At 40.1% G+C, this 20,696-nt stretch overlaps 2 protein-coding genes and 1 long non-coding RNA gene across 3 annotated transcripts in view; 1 reads left to right on the plus strand and 2 right to left on the minus strand.

The window, feature by feature from the left end:
- Positions 1–382: 382 nt before the first annotated feature.
- LOC112451197 lies at positions 383–4,886 on the minus strand. Its single transcript, XR_003039970.2, has 2 exons — positions 4,763–4,886; positions 383–1,918 (listed from the first exon to the last, which is right to left on the minus strand). It is a non-coding gene; the product is annotated as an uncharacterized LOC112451197 (long non-coding RNA).
- Positions 4,887–4,918: 32 nt separating this feature from the next.
- The window catches only part of nt5dc1 (5'-nucleotidase domain containing 1), a 78,958-nt gene continuing 63,180 nt past the window's right edge, over positions 4,919–20,696 (plus strand). Inside the window, exons 1-6 of the mRNA XM_017432765.3 lie at positions 4,919–5,221; positions 7,150–7,241; positions 11,392–11,463; positions 11,553–11,662; positions 11,757–11,836; positions 11,990–12,071. Of these exons, the coding sequence (XP_017288254.1) occupies positions 5,129–5,221; positions 7,150–7,241; positions 11,392–11,463; positions 11,553–11,662; positions 11,757–11,836; positions 11,990–12,071 (529 nt within the window). The 5' untranslated portion in view covers positions 4,919–5,128. The remainder of the gene's footprint in view (positions 5,222–7,149; positions 7,242–11,391; positions 11,464–11,552; positions 11,663–11,756; positions 11,837–11,989; positions 12,072–20,696) is intronic.
- col10a1b (collagen, type X, alpha 1b) lies at positions 12,150–17,399 on the minus strand. Its single transcript, XM_017432764.2, has 3 exons — positions 17,241–17,399; positions 16,777–16,906; positions 12,150–14,573 (listed from the first exon to the last, which is right to left on the minus strand). The coding sequence occupies exons 2-3, from the start codon at positions 16,889–16,891 to the stop codon at positions 12,718–12,720; spliced, it is 1,971 nt and encodes a 656-aa protein (XP_017288253.1). The 5' UTR covers positions 16,892–16,906; positions 17,241–17,399; the 3' UTR covers positions 12,150–12,717.

A 20,696-nucleotide genomic window follows, 5' to 3' on the forward strand; every position in this document is an offset into this window, starting at 1 on the left:
TCAGTTACACCTGTTCCATAGAGAGAAATGAGACAAAATTCTAACCTACTATTGTGAAAAGCTTGTATGATATCTAAATATTTGACCTAAGTCAGTTTAAAGGGAATGCTACCAAACCACTTAAGAACCTGCTTCCCACCAACCCCCACATCCCCTAACTCTCCAATGAAGTAAACGATAGTCATTTGATTAATCAACACAAAACATCCTGACAGCCCGAGTGTAAAGTCTGTGTGGATGATAGCCAGTTAACCTGTATGTACAGTGGGTAGTGAGGGCTTAACATCCTCACTTGGCTCTTTGGATTTTGTGTGAAACAGTATCCATTAGCATTTAGAGGGCTAACAGGAATGTTCATACAAAAATTATCACCAATATCATATACAAAGGTGGCAGCAACAAGCTGTTTTTATTGTGTTAAATAAAAAACATTATTTCTGTAAAGGAGTGTCAGTTTTAATTCAACATGGGATTTAAAAGGAAGCTGTTCATACAATACTACCTTCACTGTACAAGTTCAAATCAAATTTGTGAGTTAGGTCAGAGGTCTGAAACAACTATTGATAATCAAACTCCAAACATATTAAATTAGCTCACACCTAAAAAACATTCCACAGCAATGACTTTTCACAGTAAAGCTTAATATGCAGTGATTTTATAGAAAATAAAATCAGTTAAGCTTGATTGATTAACTTAATTACTTTTCATGCCTTAACAAAATATTACTGTAATATGCCTTTGTTTTCACACAGGAATAAATTAAGTGAACTGAACTTGAAGGCAATGAGATACTGTAACGTCAAATGATTGAGGTAAAAATTACAAATGCTCTAAAACAGTTCAAATGCATAACCTAATGTGAAAAATTAGGTCATTAAAAATATGAGTCTGGTAGCATAAATCAATTCATTTTTTTATATGACAACAAAAGTCATCTTGGGACACTACACAATAGAAAAAAAACAAGTCCAAATCATAAATGTAATTAGGTTCAAAACAGATTCAGATCTGAATCTAATACAGTCAATCAATCAATTACAGTTAATTTATCCCTATTATAATACAGGATATCCACATACAGTATATTATGAACCGGCAATTAGTAGAAATGTTGTCTATCTGTGGAAAACAGGAGATTGCATTGAATCTTCTCTTCATCTCATTCCTCTATCCTGAGCAGCACAGTGAAACAGTGGAACGAGACTTTGAACGAGAAGAAACCTCAATCAGAACTAAGCTAAAAATGAGTAACCATATGTCTTGTCTGGCTGGGGTGTGAGAGGACAGGAAAAAGATTTAGTTCAGGTGTAGTTTCAATGGCAAAAAAACCTGTTGAAGACAGCAACAGTTGCAAATACAAAACATGGTGTTACAACCCTCTTAATGGACTCTAGTCATGGCACTGGGGTGTAACACAAACTAAGCAAGTAAACGTCCATAGAGAAAGTACAATTTATTTTACAATTTTAAAAGGGTAACGTGACAAAAATATAAGATCTCAAAAACACAGTGAAGCTTTAAGCTTCAGGGTCTCCAAGGCCAAAATAATAAACAAAACACCCCTCTAAATATGAAAACAAAATATCTCTAGCTAAGGGTAAACTTAAAAGTACAAGGGCTGAGCTCCATGCCTGACCACAAAACAGGAGAAAAAGAGTTAGAACAAAAATGGCAGAGAACCCCGGCCAGCTTCCACTGTGAGAAAGAAACAAAACACAAACTGTACTTGTCAGTAACCTAACAGCAAATCGCCCACACAAAACTACTGTACAGGTCTTTCAAATTACACCACACAGACAAGATCCCATCAGATCAAGGCCCAGAGGAAAAAGGAGGGGGCCTGGCACATCCGAGGTGAAGCTCTTTATGGAGCAGCTGATGAGCTGTAACGCCCCACACCTGTGGCAGCCAGGTAAACCTGAAACACACAGGTAAAGGTAAGAAAAGGTCTCTCATGAAGAGAGCTCTCCTCCGCTGCAGGTCAAGGACCGTAACACATGGAGAGTAGACAGTAAAGACATAAGCAGAGCGAAGACACGTGGTCAGATTGTTCTCCAGCACTCTAAGCGTATAGCAGACTAACTAGGGAAACCCAAGTCAACCCTAACTGTAGGAATTGTCAAAAAGAAATGTCTTAAAAGTACACATCATGTTAGCCTCACACATGAAAACTGGAAGTTGGTTCAAGAGAGGAGCCTGATAGCTGAAAGCTCTGACTCCAATTTTCCTTTTGGAAACTCTCGGAACCACAAGTAAACCTGAAGTCGGAGAGCGAAGTTCTTTGTCAGGAAAACATAGAACAATAAGATATTTAATACAACATGGTTATTGAAAGCTTTGTCTGTCAAAAGTAAGAATTTAAATTCTATTCTAAATCTGTGAGGGAGTCAGTGGAGAGAAGCTACAATTGGAAAACTGTGATCTTGCCTTCTAAAGCTTCTTCCATACATTGCGATTGTTAAATTTTTTAAGGTTGCAAGGACAAGAAGAAAGTTCCTTCTGGCCAAGACATTTCATACTTCACAAGAACCCGTGGGAATTTCCACTTTTCCACATTAACCACACCCACTTCAAATTTCCAACCAATCACACAATAGTTGTTGGACACCACACAAGAAAAATGTTCTGTCCAGATGACGTGTCCAGAACAAGCTGCAAGATTTCCCAAAGCAGGGCTGTAAGGAAAACAAAACAAAAAACATGCTGTTTCACTTCGACATCATCAGCAAAAATCTGGGCAATTCCAATTCCTTATTTAAAGTTCGATTTTCAACCCAGATGTCTTAGCCAACTACAGGCCTATCTCCAATCTTCCATTCCTCACCAAAGAACTGGAAAAAGTTGTTGCAGCTCACCTTCAGGATAATCTCAAACACAAAACCTTCAGTCCAGTTTCCACTCTGCTCACAACACAGAAACAGCACTGGTCAGGGTCACTAATGACTTCCTGATAGCAGCAGGTGCTGGTTCTGTATCGCTCCTCATCCTGCTTGACCTGTTGGCTGTATTTGACATTGTTGATCAAAATGCTGGTGTAGATTCCCTGTCCTCCAGGACGTGGTAAGTCCAAAAATGATTGGACTTCCATTCTGTAGTTGAAGACATTTTGCTTCTTATCTGAGGAGCTTTCTCAATTCAGATAGCAAAGTGTGGAGTTCAAGCTTTTAAAGCTGAGATGATATGTAAGTTAGATTCACATGCAGATTACACTCACTCTCCTCACAATAGAGGCTCGTAAGAGTCTTTGTTTGCCTGGGTCACAGATGAGCCCCTTTTGGTCACATGAATGAAGGTGCTGATTAGAGGGAAACTAAACGTGTATCAATCTTAATGCCCCAGTGTAGGTTTTTTAAAGCTGAGATCTTTATAATTGTTTTTTCTCGTTTGACGTAAATGACTTATTTCACTTGCTCCCTCAAACCATCTGTCTTCTCAGTCCAAAATACTATTATTCACTTTATTAGCAGAAACTAAGAAGCAATTACTTAAACAGGGATGAAAACTGAAAGGAACCAATGTCTTTGTTAATGAACACCTAAGAAAAAAAATGCAGACGTTGCAAGACAGGCAAGACTATTGAGAAAGCAGAAAAAAGTACACTCCACATTGATAAGGTATATATAAAACTGAATGGAACTCCAGAGCAGGCCAAAGTTCTAATCATCCAAAGTTCTAATAAGGCTGCCATATTTTTAGATGCAATTACATATTTCTGATCATTATGTTTTTCAATCCACTTTAAACCTGTGAGTATCACTAATAATTCTACAGTACAGACTGATAAGTTATCTGTTGTTCTTTCCTTCATTCCTACATTTTGATATGGGATATAAACTGCTGCTGCAGTATGTTCTGATTCTGATCTTTTGATCCGTCTGTAACTAATATAAGTTTATCCATGTATTACTTATGAAAGAATTGTTGCACTAAGAAGTTTTCTGAGATATATTTCCCTTTGTTTTTGATTAATTTATACAAAGATAAATCAACAGAAGGATTAATAAATAACCAATGAGGAACAGAAGAATGAATAACTGTTGGCCATAAAACTATTACATGCAAGCCTGCATACTGAGCTTTTAAATTACCAATCCAGCCAAAACTAGAAATATCTGTTTTCTGATGTTCACAACATTCCTGTAATATACTATTAACCGGATGCAATTGGTCATGTCCTTTTAACATCAATCCAATATATTAACATTAGTTTTAGCCTTCTAACATGAAGAAGCATTTCCCCCATTTCAAGCGGTGCATTCAGGGTCATACGCCTAAGTGGGAGAGGTCCATTTTTAAAGTGCTGCTGCTGAAATGCACAAACTGGCGCAGTTCGCTGCTCCCATGTTAACGGTGTCACATATTGTCCAAAACAGTCTTTAAGGCAAACTTAGTCACTGGCATTAGTTGGTTTACTGCCAATCACATGCATATGGTGGATAGAAAGAGCTGAGCCACAACTCTTGCAGCACCTGCGTTTCCTGAAGGCAACATGAGTGACACACAAATCCTTTTACACACACACACAAATATTTTTACACACACACAAATCCTTTTACACACACACACAAATATTTTTACACACACACAAATCCTTTTACACACACACAAATATTTTTACACACACACAAATCATTTTACACACACACACAAATATTTTACACACGCACAAATACTTTTACACACACAAAAATATTTTTACACTCACACAAATCCTTTGACATACACACAGATATTTTACACACGCACAAATACATTTACTCACCCACAGGTATTTTGAAACTATTTTCACTCCATATTAATCAGCCCACGTGCACAAGGAATGACCTTTGCTCTGCGCCCATATTTGGTGTGTTACGGTTTCATACGGAAGTGCTGCCCACTCGGACTCTCTGCCGCCATCTTCTGGCGCACAAGAGTTTAACTTCTGCCTCTGAACGAGAAACTTATGGACGTTAACCTGTCACTGGTTAGTCACCGAGCTTAGCAGAGACAGGGGCCGGTGGATTTGTTTTGGTCGGATTCTTACTGAAGGTCCAGCGAAGCGGCGGCAGAGCCCAGTCCCGCCCCCGCTGTGCTGCCGCGCACGAGTTCCTGGTCTCGAGCGCTTTCAGCCTCAGCCACCGCTACCATGAGCGAGTACTTCAGCCTGTCGGACTGCGATGTTATTGGCTTCGACCTGGACCACACGCTATGTCGGTACCGTCTGAAGGAGATCTCCAGGGTGAGTGGGCTCAGCACGCGGGTCAGGGACGGTTCTGGACCGCAGCAGCCTCTCCTCGGTTCCGGCTCGCTGCTGAGAACGGCTCTCTGCTTGCAGCTGGATGTGGGGACGTCTGCGGCTGAAGCTGCTGCAGTCATTGTGCGTGATTCACAGCTCGAGCGTCGGCGGATGTGCTCGTGCAGCCTCTGAGTTTGACTGACAGCAGACCAGGGGTCACGGTGACTGCAGCTCTGTGAAGATAGAAACAGCTGGATGTCAGCTGATCATTATGGCCTCCAGTTGAACCACCTCTTCATTCTGTTATTCCAGCATTATTGACAGGCGAAGGCGGGCAATAATGTTATTACCCGCGTGCTTGTTTTACCGAAATATATCGGGAATCACTAAACAAATTTTAATGAAATTTGCAGAAAGTGATCATTGGATGAACATCTACCACTGATTAACTTTTGGATTCAACCCGATTTAAGATGGCTGCCACAACCAACTGTCCTTTAAAACACATAAATGGTTATAACTCAGTCAAACTCACATATAGTGACCTACAATTTTGTCGTGGTAGTAACTGAGACTGGCCAACACATGTTGTGAGTGCAAATAGATTGCATAAGATCTTTGTTTCAAATTTCCATTCACTGTTTAGATTCAGCACTGCCTGTCTGTTAGCAAAATATTGCATAAGATGGATTTTAATGAAACTTTCAGGAAATAATTGTTAAGTGTAGATCTACACGTGATTATCTTCTGACTTCAAAAACACAAAAATGCCTGTAAATCTGTCAACTTTCCAGATATAGAGCTAAATCTTGGTGCATCTATGGTTGGAGTCAAGACATTTCCCAAGTGCTACACATCCTGCGAGACCTTTGCTTAAAACGTTAGCATTAACTGTTGGAGTTAACCCTGTTTGTCAGTTTGTTAGCAAAATATCACATGTACCGCTGGATAGATTCTGATGAAACTTTCAGAACGTAATCATTGAATATACATGTACAACTGCTCATATTTTAGATACTCTTAGATTCCTAATTGTTGTTTAGTCCAGCTTTAACTTTATCGTGATTTTAGTTTAGTTATCTTGGTAATTATTATGATGGCTGTTAGTGGGCCTCTGGTACTAATTAGTCATGTTGTATTCTTAGCTTAGCATTGTCATGTTTCAATTTATGTTAGCTTATTTAGCCTTCCTGTACATTTAGTTTAGTTTATCTTAGCTCATATTTTGACTGTCTTAGCCTAATTGTTGTTTAGTTCAGCTTTGACTTCATCATGATTTTAGTTTATTTTAGCTACTATTTGACTGTTTTAGCTCAGGTTTTAGATATGTTTAGTTTCGTGATTTCATTTAGATTATCCTATATTTCATTTAGATTATACATGATTGATCTATATTTGATTATGATTTTTCTATGATGTTTGATTGTACCTGCTGCATTTGATTATGTACCTGATTGTTGTTTCTGTCTTGTAAAGCACTTTAAATCACCCTGTTGCTGAAAAGTGCTATATAAATAAATTTCACTTCACTTCACAACTGATCAACTTTGGAGGTAAATCCAATGCAAAATGGCCACCACAGCTATTTAACATTAGCCAACACAGAAATAATACCCATAACTTGGGCCAACCTTTGATGTGGTAGTAGCAGAGAGTCATTTAAACATACACTCTGAGTGTGACATCTCATGGTGTTGTGTGAGATTATGCATTGGCAAGACAAAAACAGAATGAAGATTAGATATTAACCCCAAGTGAATGGAAGTGTTTGGTAAATATTTGCGAATGCCTATTCTGTTTGCATCGAGAAAAACTTCATATTTTACCAGAGTCGATGCTTCTTGAGAAAAGTTGTCAGATATAGCCGCCTGCAGCAAAAATAAAAAGTCTGACTGTTCCATTTTGTCACATTACATTCTTTGTGTTTCCAGCTCATCTATGAGAGCTTTGCCCGGTTCCTGGTGGAGCATAAAGGCTATGACAAAGACCTCCTGAACCTGACCCCTGCTACCTGGGATTTCTGGTGAGTCTGCACCAACATTTTCCCAGTGTTTGGGTCGATGCTACACTAACAACTGTGAGACAATAATATTCACACTAGAGTGTCAGTCTGTCTGGACCCAAATATTTACAGTTGTCTGCGTCAATGACTTTTATTTTTACTCTTAATGTTTTTTGTTCTTTAACAAGTGTTGAGTACACAGACCCAGCCTGTTACCGGAGTGTTGTCACAGTAAAGTGTTTTAACTGTTTTTTCCCTGCTCTCAACAAAAGCGGATGCATTTTTCTTCTCTCCATTTCCTCCCCACCATCTGCTTCTTGATTGTTTTTCTTTCTTCGGAGCCTCTCTTTGTATAATTTCTGAATTAAAATATTATGGATCTGGTCAGCTGGTCTCTCAACGCAATAGATCGACGAGAAGACTGGGCACAGGAGAGCCCTTCTGCCCTGACGGGACATTTCCAGTTGGATACACCTTGGATTCCTGGGAGAAGTGGAAGATTGTGTGGTTTTTTTTTTGAATGTCGATCAAGGATATTGAAGACATATACATAATTGGATTTTTGATAACAGGATTTCTGCTTTTTGGGCTTGGCGATTTCCTGGCGTTTCATGAAATTCTGAAGGCACAGGCAGCTGTTAGGGCCTTGCCAAGGCTGGCTGGTCTGTGCCGAGCAGAAAAACGCTCTGACTCTTTTGCTTTGCGAACAAAGGCAAATACTGGACGCGACTCATGTGAATCGTGGGCCAGCTGTGGACCTTAGAACTCGCTGGCTGAATGGAATCGACCTTGGAGAAGTTTCTGACTCGGCCCGGCAGAAGTGACCACTTTAATTTGGCTGTTTGGATTCACCATTGAAAGGAACCAGTGAGACTCTTAAGGCTAACTTGAAATTACAGCGCCAGCCTGACCTAAACAATTCTAAAATCTGAATCTGGCTCCACTGAGTCTGCCTTGGATGGCTTGGTGTCTCAAAATTCTCCTGGATGTTATGTAAACCTGACACCCATCAGTTCCCCTCCCTCCTCCCCCTGGACACCTGCAGATCTGATAAAACTTTCCATCACTATTAGAACTATGGCAGACAGAGGGACAGTATTTATGGGCATTCCTCACCTTAATCTAAATGTCTTTGCTGTCACCCTCACTCATATCTATATGTTGCTCCCTCCCTCCTTTTTTTGTTTGATACACTGACACTTTAGTTGGCCTTCTATTAAAATGTTTTTAACTCCTAGCTGGCCTTTGGTACTCTTGTTAGCCTTTAGGTACCTTTAATTTTGTTTAGTTTATCTTATTCTATATCATTTCTGATCTGTTCAATTGAGGTTTTGAAATCCTAGTTTAGTTTATGTTAGCTTTTTATTATATCTTAGTTTGGCTTTCCTCAGTTTATCTTTAGTTTACCTTTAGTGAATTAGTATGACTTGTTTTAGATAAGCTTTACTCTGTAGTTTTGTGTCTTTTTTAGATTATCGAAGCTCATATTGCTAGTGCGAAACGTCTTCAACTACAGAATAGAAGTCCAGTTGTTTTTGTGTTTTAACCTTTTTTGAAGCTCATATTATAGATAAGTTTAGATTAGCTTGCTATATTGTTGTGTTTGTTTTCATGATGACTCTGTTCTTTTGTGTTTTCATGTTGTAAAGCACTTTGAACCGCCTTGTTGCTGAAAAGTTTTATATAAATAAATTTGACTTGACTTATATCCTTTACTTATGCTCATCACTTACCATGACCACCCATACCCAAGATTAAAGCTTGCTAATGTTATGGTATGCCACAAGTTTCAACATGTCCTCATCACATAATTTAAAAAGAAATTAATCTTATTTTTATTTAATTTGTATTTAACTGGTCTAAATAACCTGTCTATATTGAAATTCTTTTTACTCTGAGCGCCTAGGCCACAATGGACATCAGGGCTATCAGCGCTCATCAAGCAACTGGATGCACACAATTTATACAATATGCATAGAGCATGTTAGTGTTGTAAGGATAAACTAATTTATTTATTATTATTTGAATTTGTTTTCTATAAAAACAATGAAACCAACCAACAACAAGAACTAATATATTTAGCTTGTATTGAAGCAGATTCCAATCAGATAGAGGAACATTTAAACAAACACCTTTTTACCATTTTTGTACTGGTTTAACAAGCTGATCGGGCCCTTTTCACACTGGATGAAAACCTACTACAGTGTAAAACAAAAATCAGCCAAAACATCCATGGTCTTTGCAGGGTCATGGTGAGGTCTTCAGGGCTGTATTAAACACACAGATCACTCCCCATTACATGCAATAGAGAGTGATAGGTCCATAATGACTTTGAGCATTCACAAAACATCTGTAGCAAGGTAGTAGTGGTTTAGTATCATGGTGGCAGTGCATTGGGGTCCTGGGTGGAGCGGGACACAGTGTGGTACCAACTTGCACATAAAGTTTGAGCCAGAATGCTACATCTGTTTGTTGATTTCATTGTAGAGTGATGTCCACAGGGAATGGCATTTTATTAAAAAATGCATCTGTCTATACTTTGTCCAACTTTGTTTTATTTTATTATTTTTACATCTTAATTCCACAAACACACTGTCACCTGTATCATTTAGTGAGTTGTTATTGTATATCAAATAACAATGTATAGAAGAGTTAACCCTGACCATCTAACCCAATCATACAGTTTACAGTGATGACTTCATAATGCAGGACAGACAAAACTAGCAGTGATTAGTCTATTTTTGTTTTTCAGTAGGAAGCAATACTTTATCAAATAAACAAAACAAAACATGCTTCTACTTGAAAGTGACAGGCAAAGAACAAAATATTAATTTCAGCTTGTAAGTATCAAAGTGACAATTGAGGTAAGAATTGAGTTAGATAGCTTTGGAAAGCATTATTGGATGTAAGTGACGTTTCATTTTTACATTTAACAACATGAGCTTGATCAAAGACTTGATTTTTCATTTCTTGTGTTTTTTGTGAAATTCAGCATCTTCCAGCTGCCTAGAGTTTTTTTTTACTACACCTAAAGAGATATTCTGGTCGTTAAAAGTTAGAAACAAGTAATATCTTACCTGTTGGAGATAGCTCTTTGAACAACCCCAGTTTGGAGAAGTAGAGTTTAATTTAATAGAGTTGGGGAAATCTGAATGTGACTGTTTTTTTCTTTTTTCTTTTTTTTTTTTACAGCTGTCACTGGTCGTGACATGCCAACTGGTTTTCTAATGGTGCTTTTTTTTTTGACATAGCCCACCCCCATCAAAACACACAGAGCATCTCAGTACCTGTTTCTGCCATTGTAATTTATTTTGGAAGGATTACAAAGTGGAAACATTGGTCACCAGTGAGCTCAGCTTTACTGTCAGAATATAACCTTTAGACCAGTGAAAATGAAGGAATATTAAGATCCCTGGCTAACAAGATTAATAGCAGGACACATCTCTGTACCCAAAGCCTCTGTTTCATCACAGGGTTTTTCAGCTGAATGACTTAGGGTGAGTAAACTTTAATTCACAGGTGTCAAACTCTCCTCCATGTTTTAGATGTGTTCTTGCTTTAAAACCTCTGGTTTAAATGGATGACTTGTTGCCATTCTCCTGGAGAACCTGATGATTTGGTGAGGAGCTAATCAAACCACTTGAATCAGGTATGTTGGAGCAGAAAAACCTAAAACCTCCAGGAGAGCGGCCCTCGAGGCCTGGAGTCTGACACCCCTGCTTTAATTCATTGCAAGTCCCAACCAAGTAGACATTTGCATTTTTTTTAAAGTAAACATGAGATGGGCGATGGTCATTGGTTCTTATTGAGGTACTTTCTCAGCCTTTACAGAGTTTGTTGTTGTTCTGACACTTGTGCTATAATATTCAGCCCTGCATGAGTAATGAAAGAAAAAACCCGTGAATTGTGAGAAACTGGAACTGCTGCAGGTTGGTCTTAAGTTTGGAGCGGTGGATAAGAACCGGTGGAACAGGACAGGATGGGTCAGAGGGACAGGGTGTTTGGGTTAAATGTTTGAAGAAATAATGAATGCCAGAAATATACCTGACAAAATTTTGACCAGTGAGATATGTTTATACCATTTGTTATCTTATTTGGAATGTCAATACATCTATCTACAGTGACAATGAGAACCCATGTTAATCCTTGTTTTTGTCACTTTGTTGTTCAGTTTTAAAGGGTTAGTGGTGGATCTGGAAGATGGAAACCTGATGAAGTTAGCTGAAGATGGAACTGTCCTACGGTACGCTCTCACGTCCTAAAACTGTAATTATGAGTTTTGAAAAAATATTTCTGAACATTTATTGTTTTCTTTTGTTTTATCTTAAATAGGGCAACACATGGAACCAATGACCTGAGCACAGATGAGCTAATCAAACATTATGGTCTGAAGAGGGAGTGGAAGCACTTCAACAGCCTGAATACGTCCTTTACAAGATCTGGTGTGTTGTTTACATCATAATAATTTGATCTTTTAGATTATTGTACAGGATTTTTTTATTTTTTACTGAGTTAGATTTCATTTTATTTTTTCAGCAAAATACTATTTCTATGACAACTACTTCGACCTGCCGGGGGTTCTGCTCTGTGGAAAAGTTGTGGACATGTTGCACAAGGTGATAAATGATGCTAGGACATGGCTAATCTTAAAAAAGTCATTTCGCTTTCCATCAATGTCTTCAGCTACAGAATAAAATTCCAGTTTTTTTAAATAATAAGGATTTATATGTTCAGTGTCATAACTGATTCATTTTGTTGTCTTTGAACAGCGAGGGAATGAGGTGAACTCTGACTTTTGGAAAGACATGTTGGCTGCAATCGAACACAATTACAACACGTCTGCATTTAAAGGTATGCAGTTTATTTCAAACACATACACATTTTAACGTATTTATACACAGTGGAAGAACAAACTCAGTACACCAAAAATATTTTCCAAAGTCAAACTTTTATTCTGTGTTTTGATCTGTAAGTTGTACATAACTTAATACATCCAATGGGACACGTTTTATAAAAAGCAGTTTGATTTTCTCCTCCTTTGTTCTTTGGTGGTCAAAGTGCTCATGAAAGTGTGTTGAACTCTAATAACATATATTACAAATGTTTTGCATATTGTTGTAGGTAAATACAGAGAAATTCTTAAACAACAAACATTAATACAGACGAACACAAAAAAAGCACAGTAAAGCTTCCAGGCAATTGTAGAGCACCACTTAGAATATGTTTTTATTGTTCCATGTTTTTCTAAACTTTCTTAGGCACGAGGTGAAAAAGAGACAGGGATCATTTTGACACGTAACTTTTTAGATAATATGGATCACAGTGAAGTGAGTCGTTTTTTAACCAAATCGAAGATCTTTAAAAACTTGACTGAGGCAGTTAAACTTGTCAAACTCAGAACAAATTCACAATCTTAATTTAAAATTTTGTAAACTGATCTATTCCTCTGAGAAGTTGATGTTTTGTAAGGTTTTGAGGTTTATAAAGATTTTTGAACTCACGTTGAGGCAATTAAGAACCCAGAGAAAATACAATGAACATTGTCTGCAGCAAATATACCATTGCTCTCCTCATCAGGAACTTGAATGTAGACTCTGTCACCAGGATGCAACATGAGAACAGCACTGCCTGACATCTGGTCCAGGAAGCCCTTGTTGTACTCGTCATAGGTGAAAACAACTGGCTCCTCATTTTTGTAGAGGGCCACCAATGCATTAGCACCGTTGACGTGCATATGGAAGCTGAAAAAGTACAGGCCTGGGATCTGGCAGGTGAACACACCACTGTGTGCATCGTAATGATGCTCTCCATTATAAAGAACCTGGTTGAATTGAATTGGGGTTCCAGCTGGGGGGTAGGCCATGGTTAGGACAGCACTGAAGGCAGACATAGGAGCCTTCATCATTTCGTGAGGCATCACAACTTCATGGGATTTGATTGGCATGCTCTTGTCATGGTGGTAGACCACTTCTCCTGGTGGACCAGGAGGACCGGGAGGACCAACAGGGCCAGGAAGACCATCCTGACCCCTTTCACCTCGAATTCCAGGGGGACCCTGAGGACCAGAAACTCCTTTAGCCATCTGGCCAGCTGGACCCGGTGCCCCTGGAATTCCTGGATGACCCTTGAGTCCAGGTGGACCTGATGGACCAGGGAGCCCAACTGGTCCCATTGCCCCTGGCCTTCCAGGTTCACCACTTTTTCCTGGTGCTCCAGGTTGGCCTGTATGTCCTTTTAGTCCAGGTGCACCATTTGAACCAGGGAGTCCTGGAGCACCAGCATGACCTTGTGAACCTTTTGGACCCTGAGCACCATTATGACCTGGAAGTCCTGCAGGACCTACTGCCCCAGGGGTGCCTGGTTTTCCAGTGAAACCTTGAGCTCCCTGCTCACCTTTGGATCCCCTTGGGCCTGGTGCACCCACCATACCAATGTCGCCTTTGGGTCCTACTGGACCTGACTCACCCTGGAATCCTCTTGCACCCTGTGGACCAGCTGGGCCAATTGGACCAGGAGCACCCGAGTGACCAGTAAATCCAGTTGGGCCTGGCTCTCCTTTCTGGCCAGTGGTTCCTGGAGTTCCAGGGGCGCCTCTGCTTCCTGGAATTCCTGGTTCACCTGTTTTGCCAACACCTGGCATGCCAGGGGAGCCTGGCTGACCAGCAGGACCCTGTGGACCCTTGGGCCCCATAGGTCCAGGCATTCCTGGTGTACCGTTTTGGCCTGGTTTTCCAGAGGCTCCTACACCTGGAGGTCCAGTGTGACCCTTAGGCCCCGGTGAGCCCATTGGGCCAGGAGCTCCATCTCTTCCTGGCATACCAGACTTACCAGGTTCTCCAGGATAGCCAGTGGCACCAGGAGAGCCAATTCCAGGTTTGCCTGGCATACCAGATGGGCCCATTGGTCCAGTTGGACCTGGTGATCCTTGTACCCCAGGAACACCAATGCCTTTTTCACCTTTGGGACCAGGAAAACCAGGAATACCAGGATGCCCCTTCAGACCAGGCTCACCTCTTGGACCCATTGCACCAGGGAGCCCAGATGGTCCAGGTTTTCCAACAGCTGAAAGTCCAGCAGGTCCAGGGGTTCCAGGGGTTCCAGGTGCACCTCTTTGCCCCATTGGTCCAGGTCCACCAGGGATACCTTTTTCACCAGGAATACCATGGGGACCTGGTTTTCCAGGTGCACCTGGGGTACCTGGTTTACCCGCCTGAGAGTGGCCGGGGGGTCCAGGAGGTCCTGGTGGGCCTCGTGGTCCTGTATGTCCAACACCCCTTTCTCCAGGAGGTCCAGGTGGTCCCATTGGTCCGTGCTCACCTGGAGGACCTGGAGGACCTGGTTGTCCTGCGACAGCTAAAGAAAACACAAACACAGCATGAGGTGTAGTTATTTTTTGACGATGACGTCTTAGTTATTTCATTTTGTCTTTGTTTCAGTTTTAAAATTGAAAAAATAAACTAGTTGTCAAAAGCTCAAACTGAACAGCCATAGATTAAGTAGTGTGAGAGGTCTTTAGTTGAAACCTGTAAAGTTCTCACAGGTTTCTTAAATAACTCACATTTATAGTGTTGAACTCTACCACAACGTGAGTGTAGTACAGCTCCCTGTCATTATGGCTTGTGGGAACAGAAACTCATTTTTGTTCTCTCCTGTTACCTTTAGGAATGCTGATCGGAGATGATGTTCATGACAAACTTATATCTGCTGGTACAGCAGTTTCTGTGCATGGGACCTTCAGCTGTTTGCATGACAGCTTAAAATATTCTAAACATTTCTGTCAGTAACTTCACATTTCCTGCTCGTATGATACATTACTAACTCAACAGACAAGCTTCCAGTTGTTAACGGTTAGATAACCATATCCTAAGGAACAAGGGTTAAATTTGATCTTAATTATGTTTTTAAAAACTACTCATACTTGAAGGCTATTTAACTGTAGGTGGGTATTACAAACATGGCACAGAGAATGAAAAGTTAAAGTGTAACAGATTGATGGTAATCACTGGAAGTCTTAAGTCATCTTCTCTCTTAGTAAGTAATCAAAATGAACATCAAGACTGTCAGTTGTGTTGCATCACTTGGTAACAAGTTCATTTGAATCTGTGTAATATAGTTGTGGCACCATGTTGTTTGTTGTAATAAAACGTTAAAGCTTTAAAACTAGAATGGCAGGAATACATTTTGGACTGTGCACAATCAGCATCTGTTACCAGAAGTCTGTATTTATCAGAAACTTGTCATTTTATCAAGCTGCACTGGCCTCTGCTTTAAAATGGTGTTTAGGGAGAAATAAAAAGCCCACTCTGGCAGAGCTGTCATTCTAAAGCCACATAGGGTGTGCCTAGATGTTGTTTGTGCCAGAAGTGGACCTCTTTGCCGTCAGTAACACCACAAACTGATGGTGATGATACTGACCCAGGATCTGAACCTGTCGGGGCAAGAAAGCATGGATAACCCTTGAATAATTCAGTGTAGTGCTAATATCAGGTTTTATTTTTGTTGCTTTTCTATCTGAATTTTTAAAATTTGTTAAAAGTTGTTGCTCTGTTTTTGAGCATGCTGCAGACAGAGGCGGCTGTAAATCTGCTGTGAATTGTTTGTTTTACTGCAGCTTCTGTATTTTGTCCCTGTCTGATTGTGTGGTGTGATTTGGACACCACAGGGCTGTTGGGTAGAGTGTGCCTGTGACGTGGTACAACCATCTGTTTTAGGAATCGGTCAAATCAGTTTTTTATTTGCAATTTTACACTCATCTAGAAGCAGGCTGTCTAACCACATCAAAATCCTTCAACTTGAAATTAGATTGTAAACTGACAAATGAAAAGTTTGACTAATTTGCTGAACCGTTTTGTTCTTTTTAAAGGATTTTTCCTCAACGTACAGCTTTTATTTTTAACATCTTTGACAGCTTTACTCCACCTCACAGCTCCATACAGTCAGACACAGTTCAGTTGAGCTGCTTGACGGCTCTTAATGATGGAGGGTGGCACTTTATTTACTGACATGTAAGAGCCAACAGTTTGACTGAGAGCTTAGAGAGGTGTGGGTGATGAGAATAATGAAGATAATGGTTTAAATTGTGCAGCTAACTGAGAAGTTCTTTTGGACTTTTTTTAACTTGCTGCTTTGAATGTTTATATATAGTAAGAGGTATGGTCTAAGATTTTACTGCTAAATTGGCTTTGATTGAGCCGTGTGACTGATAAGGTCTTGTTTTTTTTTTCCTCAATAAGTTTAAAGTACAGTTTAGAGTTGAGTCATTTTGGGTGTTTCTGCCTTTAGTAAGTGAAGTTCCTTTTAGCTCTTCCAAAGTATTTCATTGCCTTTTCAACCATAATTCTTTACAAACCGGAGCAAAAACATCACCAAGTATTTCCTGCTGCTGTTTAGCAGCCTGAAATCCATTTTATAGTCATAAGTTTGAGTTTATCTGAAGAAGGTGGTTCCTGCATCTGATTGCACTCATTACCTTCAGCATACCTGCAGTCCACTGCCCATCCATCACAGCCACTATACTCTGAGGAAAAAAAAAAAAAAACAGTAGTCTGAAACTCACCGTGGCTCTTGACAGGGTAGGGGACCTTTGTCACTTTTGGCGCGTAGTACCTCTCAGGGGTTCCCTCAGCCAAAGCCAGGAGAACAAGAAGAAGGCTTGTTACCCTCAAGTCCATCTTGTGAAGCTAAACCTGCATGTGCAAAAATTAAAACATAAAGAATAATAATAACTATAAGATGGTTTGTTTTTGGTTTTCTGCTTTTAGTGACAATCGGCAGTAAACAAGTCTTAAATTAAACAACTGTGGCAACAGCTCTGTCTGACCTGTAAAAAAAAGTTCAAATATTGCCTTTTTGCTCACAATTCACAGACAGTGAGACAGAAGCTGCCTTAGGGAGGACATAAATGCAACTTTTCTTCCTGCATAAACCTAAGTCAAACTCATAACACCTGTAATATATGTAGCCATCATTCCCAGCCAGGCTGCACCCTCCCATCCACCAACCTTAAAGCAGGGAACTCACCGTGGAGGCTTACGCTCCAAAGAAACTGAAGGTGAGTGTGGATGCTGCTGTCCCGGAGCTCTGCTTGTATATCCGAATCTGTAGAGTGGGTCTGCCTGTGTGTGCGGCAGCTGCTGCTTCCTGGACCCCTGAGCTCTACGCATTTATACCGAGCTGCTCTCCAGCATCCTGTGGATGGCCCTCCCTCTTCTTCTGATGTCATCTTTAATGATGGGTGTCAGTCCAGAGCAACCGTTCTCCCTTCTGGTGTTCACTGGTTCAGAGGAGAGTGGGTATTTACAGACAGGTGATCTGTCTGTTTGCACTTTTCTGACTCTAAAGTTTTCATTTTTAGGGCCTTTTGTAGTTTTATTTTTTCAGCTTAAAGTTATAGAAGTTTGTTTCAGGATACTTTCCTAGTAAATGATGCTGACTGAGTCTGACAGTGTTTTTGGTCCAGTGCATAGGTTCAGTGTTCGGTGTAAAGCTTCACTAAACCACCTTAGTTTAGTCACTTTTGCTTAAATCTGATGTTTAAAACTGTCATTTCAGAGTTTGAATTTATTCTAAGCACTATTTTAGTCATGTGATGCTGATTTGTGTTCATCATTGGGTTCTATATTGTGAACCTTGTCATTCTGTTTGCATGTTTGTGTTCTTTAAGTGAATGTGAGGGGAGGTTGCAGACATGTTAAAGCTTTTAGACACCAGAAGGCAGACGTGAGGTGCAGTACTGCGTGATGTCACACTCAGCTACTATCACATTTAATTTTAGCTAAATACTTGTAAAACGGACTAAATTATAGCCATTTTTGAAAGGTCAGTTAGCTGTGGTGGTCATCTTGAATCAGGTTCACTCCAAAAGTTCATGACCTGCAGATGTACATCCAATGATTATGTCCTGAAAGGTTCATTGAACTTTGTCCAGTTATTCACAAGATATTTTGCTAATAGGTAGACAGGGTTGTTGCTAACAGTTATTGTTAAACTTTTAAACAAAACTAATGTGCAATGTGTAGTGCTGGGATTAATGCTCAGCAACTACCACGCCAAATGTTATGTCAGTAAATATACAGACCGGCACACTGTCCTACCTTGAACAGAATTATTGAGGTGTTTTCATCAGCCATCAGGTTTTCCAGTTAAAATCTGATCTGTACTGTGGTTGCTAACAGACAGACACATGAACATACACAGACAATAATAAAAATCATTATTGCCCACCTTCGCCTTTTTTTTTTTGTTGGTTGATACAAGATAGTTACCCACAGTGCTGTTGCAATAAACAAGACCTGCGTATGATGATAAATCATCTGAACTCAACATTAATAAAGACAAACAAAGTGTCTCTGCTTTGTCCTGTTGGTCAGAATTGAGGACAGAATGTCAATTATTTGGGAGCTGCCATGTTGGGTTGTTGGAAGAGGATGTGGGTGTGTTTCCTTAATACGTCTCCCAACTCATCAACATGCTGTCACACTGTCACATTGTGACATGACATTCTACCTTAGGCCTCAAATAACTAATTGAAACTGAACGTGTTTTGTAAAATCTATATTTGATTATACAACAGCATGGTAAGAGGTGCATGAATCAACAAAAATTAACACGTGAACAAAATGATATTTTTTAGTCAGGAAAATGACCTATTCATTTAAATGGAGGGGCGGGACTTGGTGGATTTAGCTTCTAGCTTCTCGTCCTCTCTCTAGTTACAGTATATCTTGATGGTATAAACTGTGGGTTGTTAGGGGCTTTAGGGTTGAGACGATGGAACACAGTGACCCCACCCTGCTTTCTCTGTCTCGCCTCATGTGGTTTCATTTAATCCCATCAGATCCAACACTTCAGCACATTTCTAATGAACAGCATTATCAAGTCAGAGTTTGAGTAGAAGCACCTAAAGAAGGTTAAAGAGGTATCACTTTTTACAGGTATTGACCTAAAACGTGGTGTGGTAATAGCTGAGACAAACCTTTAATACATATTTTGAGCATGAACAAATTTTGCAAGATCTTTGTTTAAAAAAATTATATTAACTCTTTGGAGTCAACTCTGTCTCTATGTTAGCAAAATATCTTGTGAACAGATTTTAGTAAAACCTTCAGGAAGTAATCATTGGATATTCTGCACATGTGCAATTGATTACCTTTTGGCGTTTTTGTACAAAGTTGACTGTTGCTTCATGACTGATGCTATTATTTCCTTTAATACTTGACCATTGTTGGGCATATTACCTGGGGCAGTGGGGACAAATGGATGTGTAGTTACCTCCACTGACAGTGTAAACTCCTGACTAAAGACTTGTGGAGATGAACAGGCAGAGGGAGCGCTGCTCTGCTCTTCATGCACACTGTCTATGTCAACTTATTGAAAGGGATTTATCAGAGGTGAAGATCCATCCCTTCTCCATCTTCAGTTGACTCTGGCTTTGATTGTCTGCCATGGGATAAAATGTTAGACATGTCAGAGCAACCAAGGAAAACATTAACTGCACTTGACAGATGTTTAATTGCAAGTGCAGCCAAACGGGTTGCACGGGGGCCCTGGTTGGGACATGGTATGGTGTGCTGCTACCAAAAGTCATAGCACACTGTTCTCAATAATGCAACATATTTTGATGGTTGTTTTTTGCATGTTTTTTTTCTAAAGTTATGGAGGCGTAATAAACCAAAACTTGTAAGAGAAAAGGAAGATTAAGGGCAGAGTAGTAATAATGGCACTTTTAGTTCTTGCTGCTTTGGAACCCTTAATAAAGTATTGTTGTTCTTTTGGCTGCTCCCTTCTGCAGGGGTCGCCACAGCAAGCGAACTTTGACAATTGCTTTATACTGGATGCCCTTCCTGATGCAACCTGGGGTTGAACCCACAGCCCCAGATTACAAGACAGCAGCACTGACCATCAAGCTACCACAGCCTCCTAATAAAGAATTGATAGAGCATTCTTTTTATTGGAATAGCTGTTATTCTGCTCTGAGCTGAGAGTGGGATTTACTTTTCTCTTTGCTAATCTGAGCATCCTATATAGTCATGAGGTATGTATCATAACTGAAGAAACTAGATCCTGGATACAAGCAGCTAGAATGACCTTTTAGTAGGGTGGCTGGGCTTAGTCTTACAGATACAGTAAGGAGCTCCATCACATCCATCACCGCTGCTCCTCCACATTGAAAGGAGTCAGCTGAGGTGGTTTGGACGTATAATTAAGATGCCTTCTGGAAGTTTTCCAGGGCTGTCTGAGTGGAAGGAAACCCCAGAGCAGACCTAGAACTCACTGGAAGAATTATGTATCCTTTCTGGCCTGGAAACACCTTGGGACTTCAGGAGGAGCTAGAGTGTGTTGCTGAGGAGAGGGGAGGTCTGGGTTTCTTTCCTGAACCTGTTACCTCTGTGATGTAACAAAAGAAAATATGGATGATTGGATGGATGGATGGATGGATGAATGGATGGATGGATGGTTGGATGGTTGGATGGATGG

Source organism: Kryptolebias marmoratus, linkage group LG17, assembly GCF_001649575.2.
Source record: "Kryptolebias marmoratus isolate JLee-2015 linkage group LG17, ASM164957v2, whole genome shotgun sequence".
Taxonomy (NCBI): domain Eukaryota; kingdom Metazoa; phylum Chordata; class Actinopteri; order Cyprinodontiformes; family Rivulidae; genus Kryptolebias; species Kryptolebias marmoratus.

Coding starts and splice junctions, on each gene's coding strand:
- col10a1b (XM_017432764.2), bottom strand. CDS start 16,891: ATGGACTTGAGGGTAACAAGCCTTCTTCTTGTTCTCCTGGCTTTGGCT. Junction 14,574..16,776: donor CTACCCTGTCAAGAGCCACG/GTGAGTTTCAGA, acceptor TGTTTTCTTTAG/CTGTCGCAGGACAACCAGGT.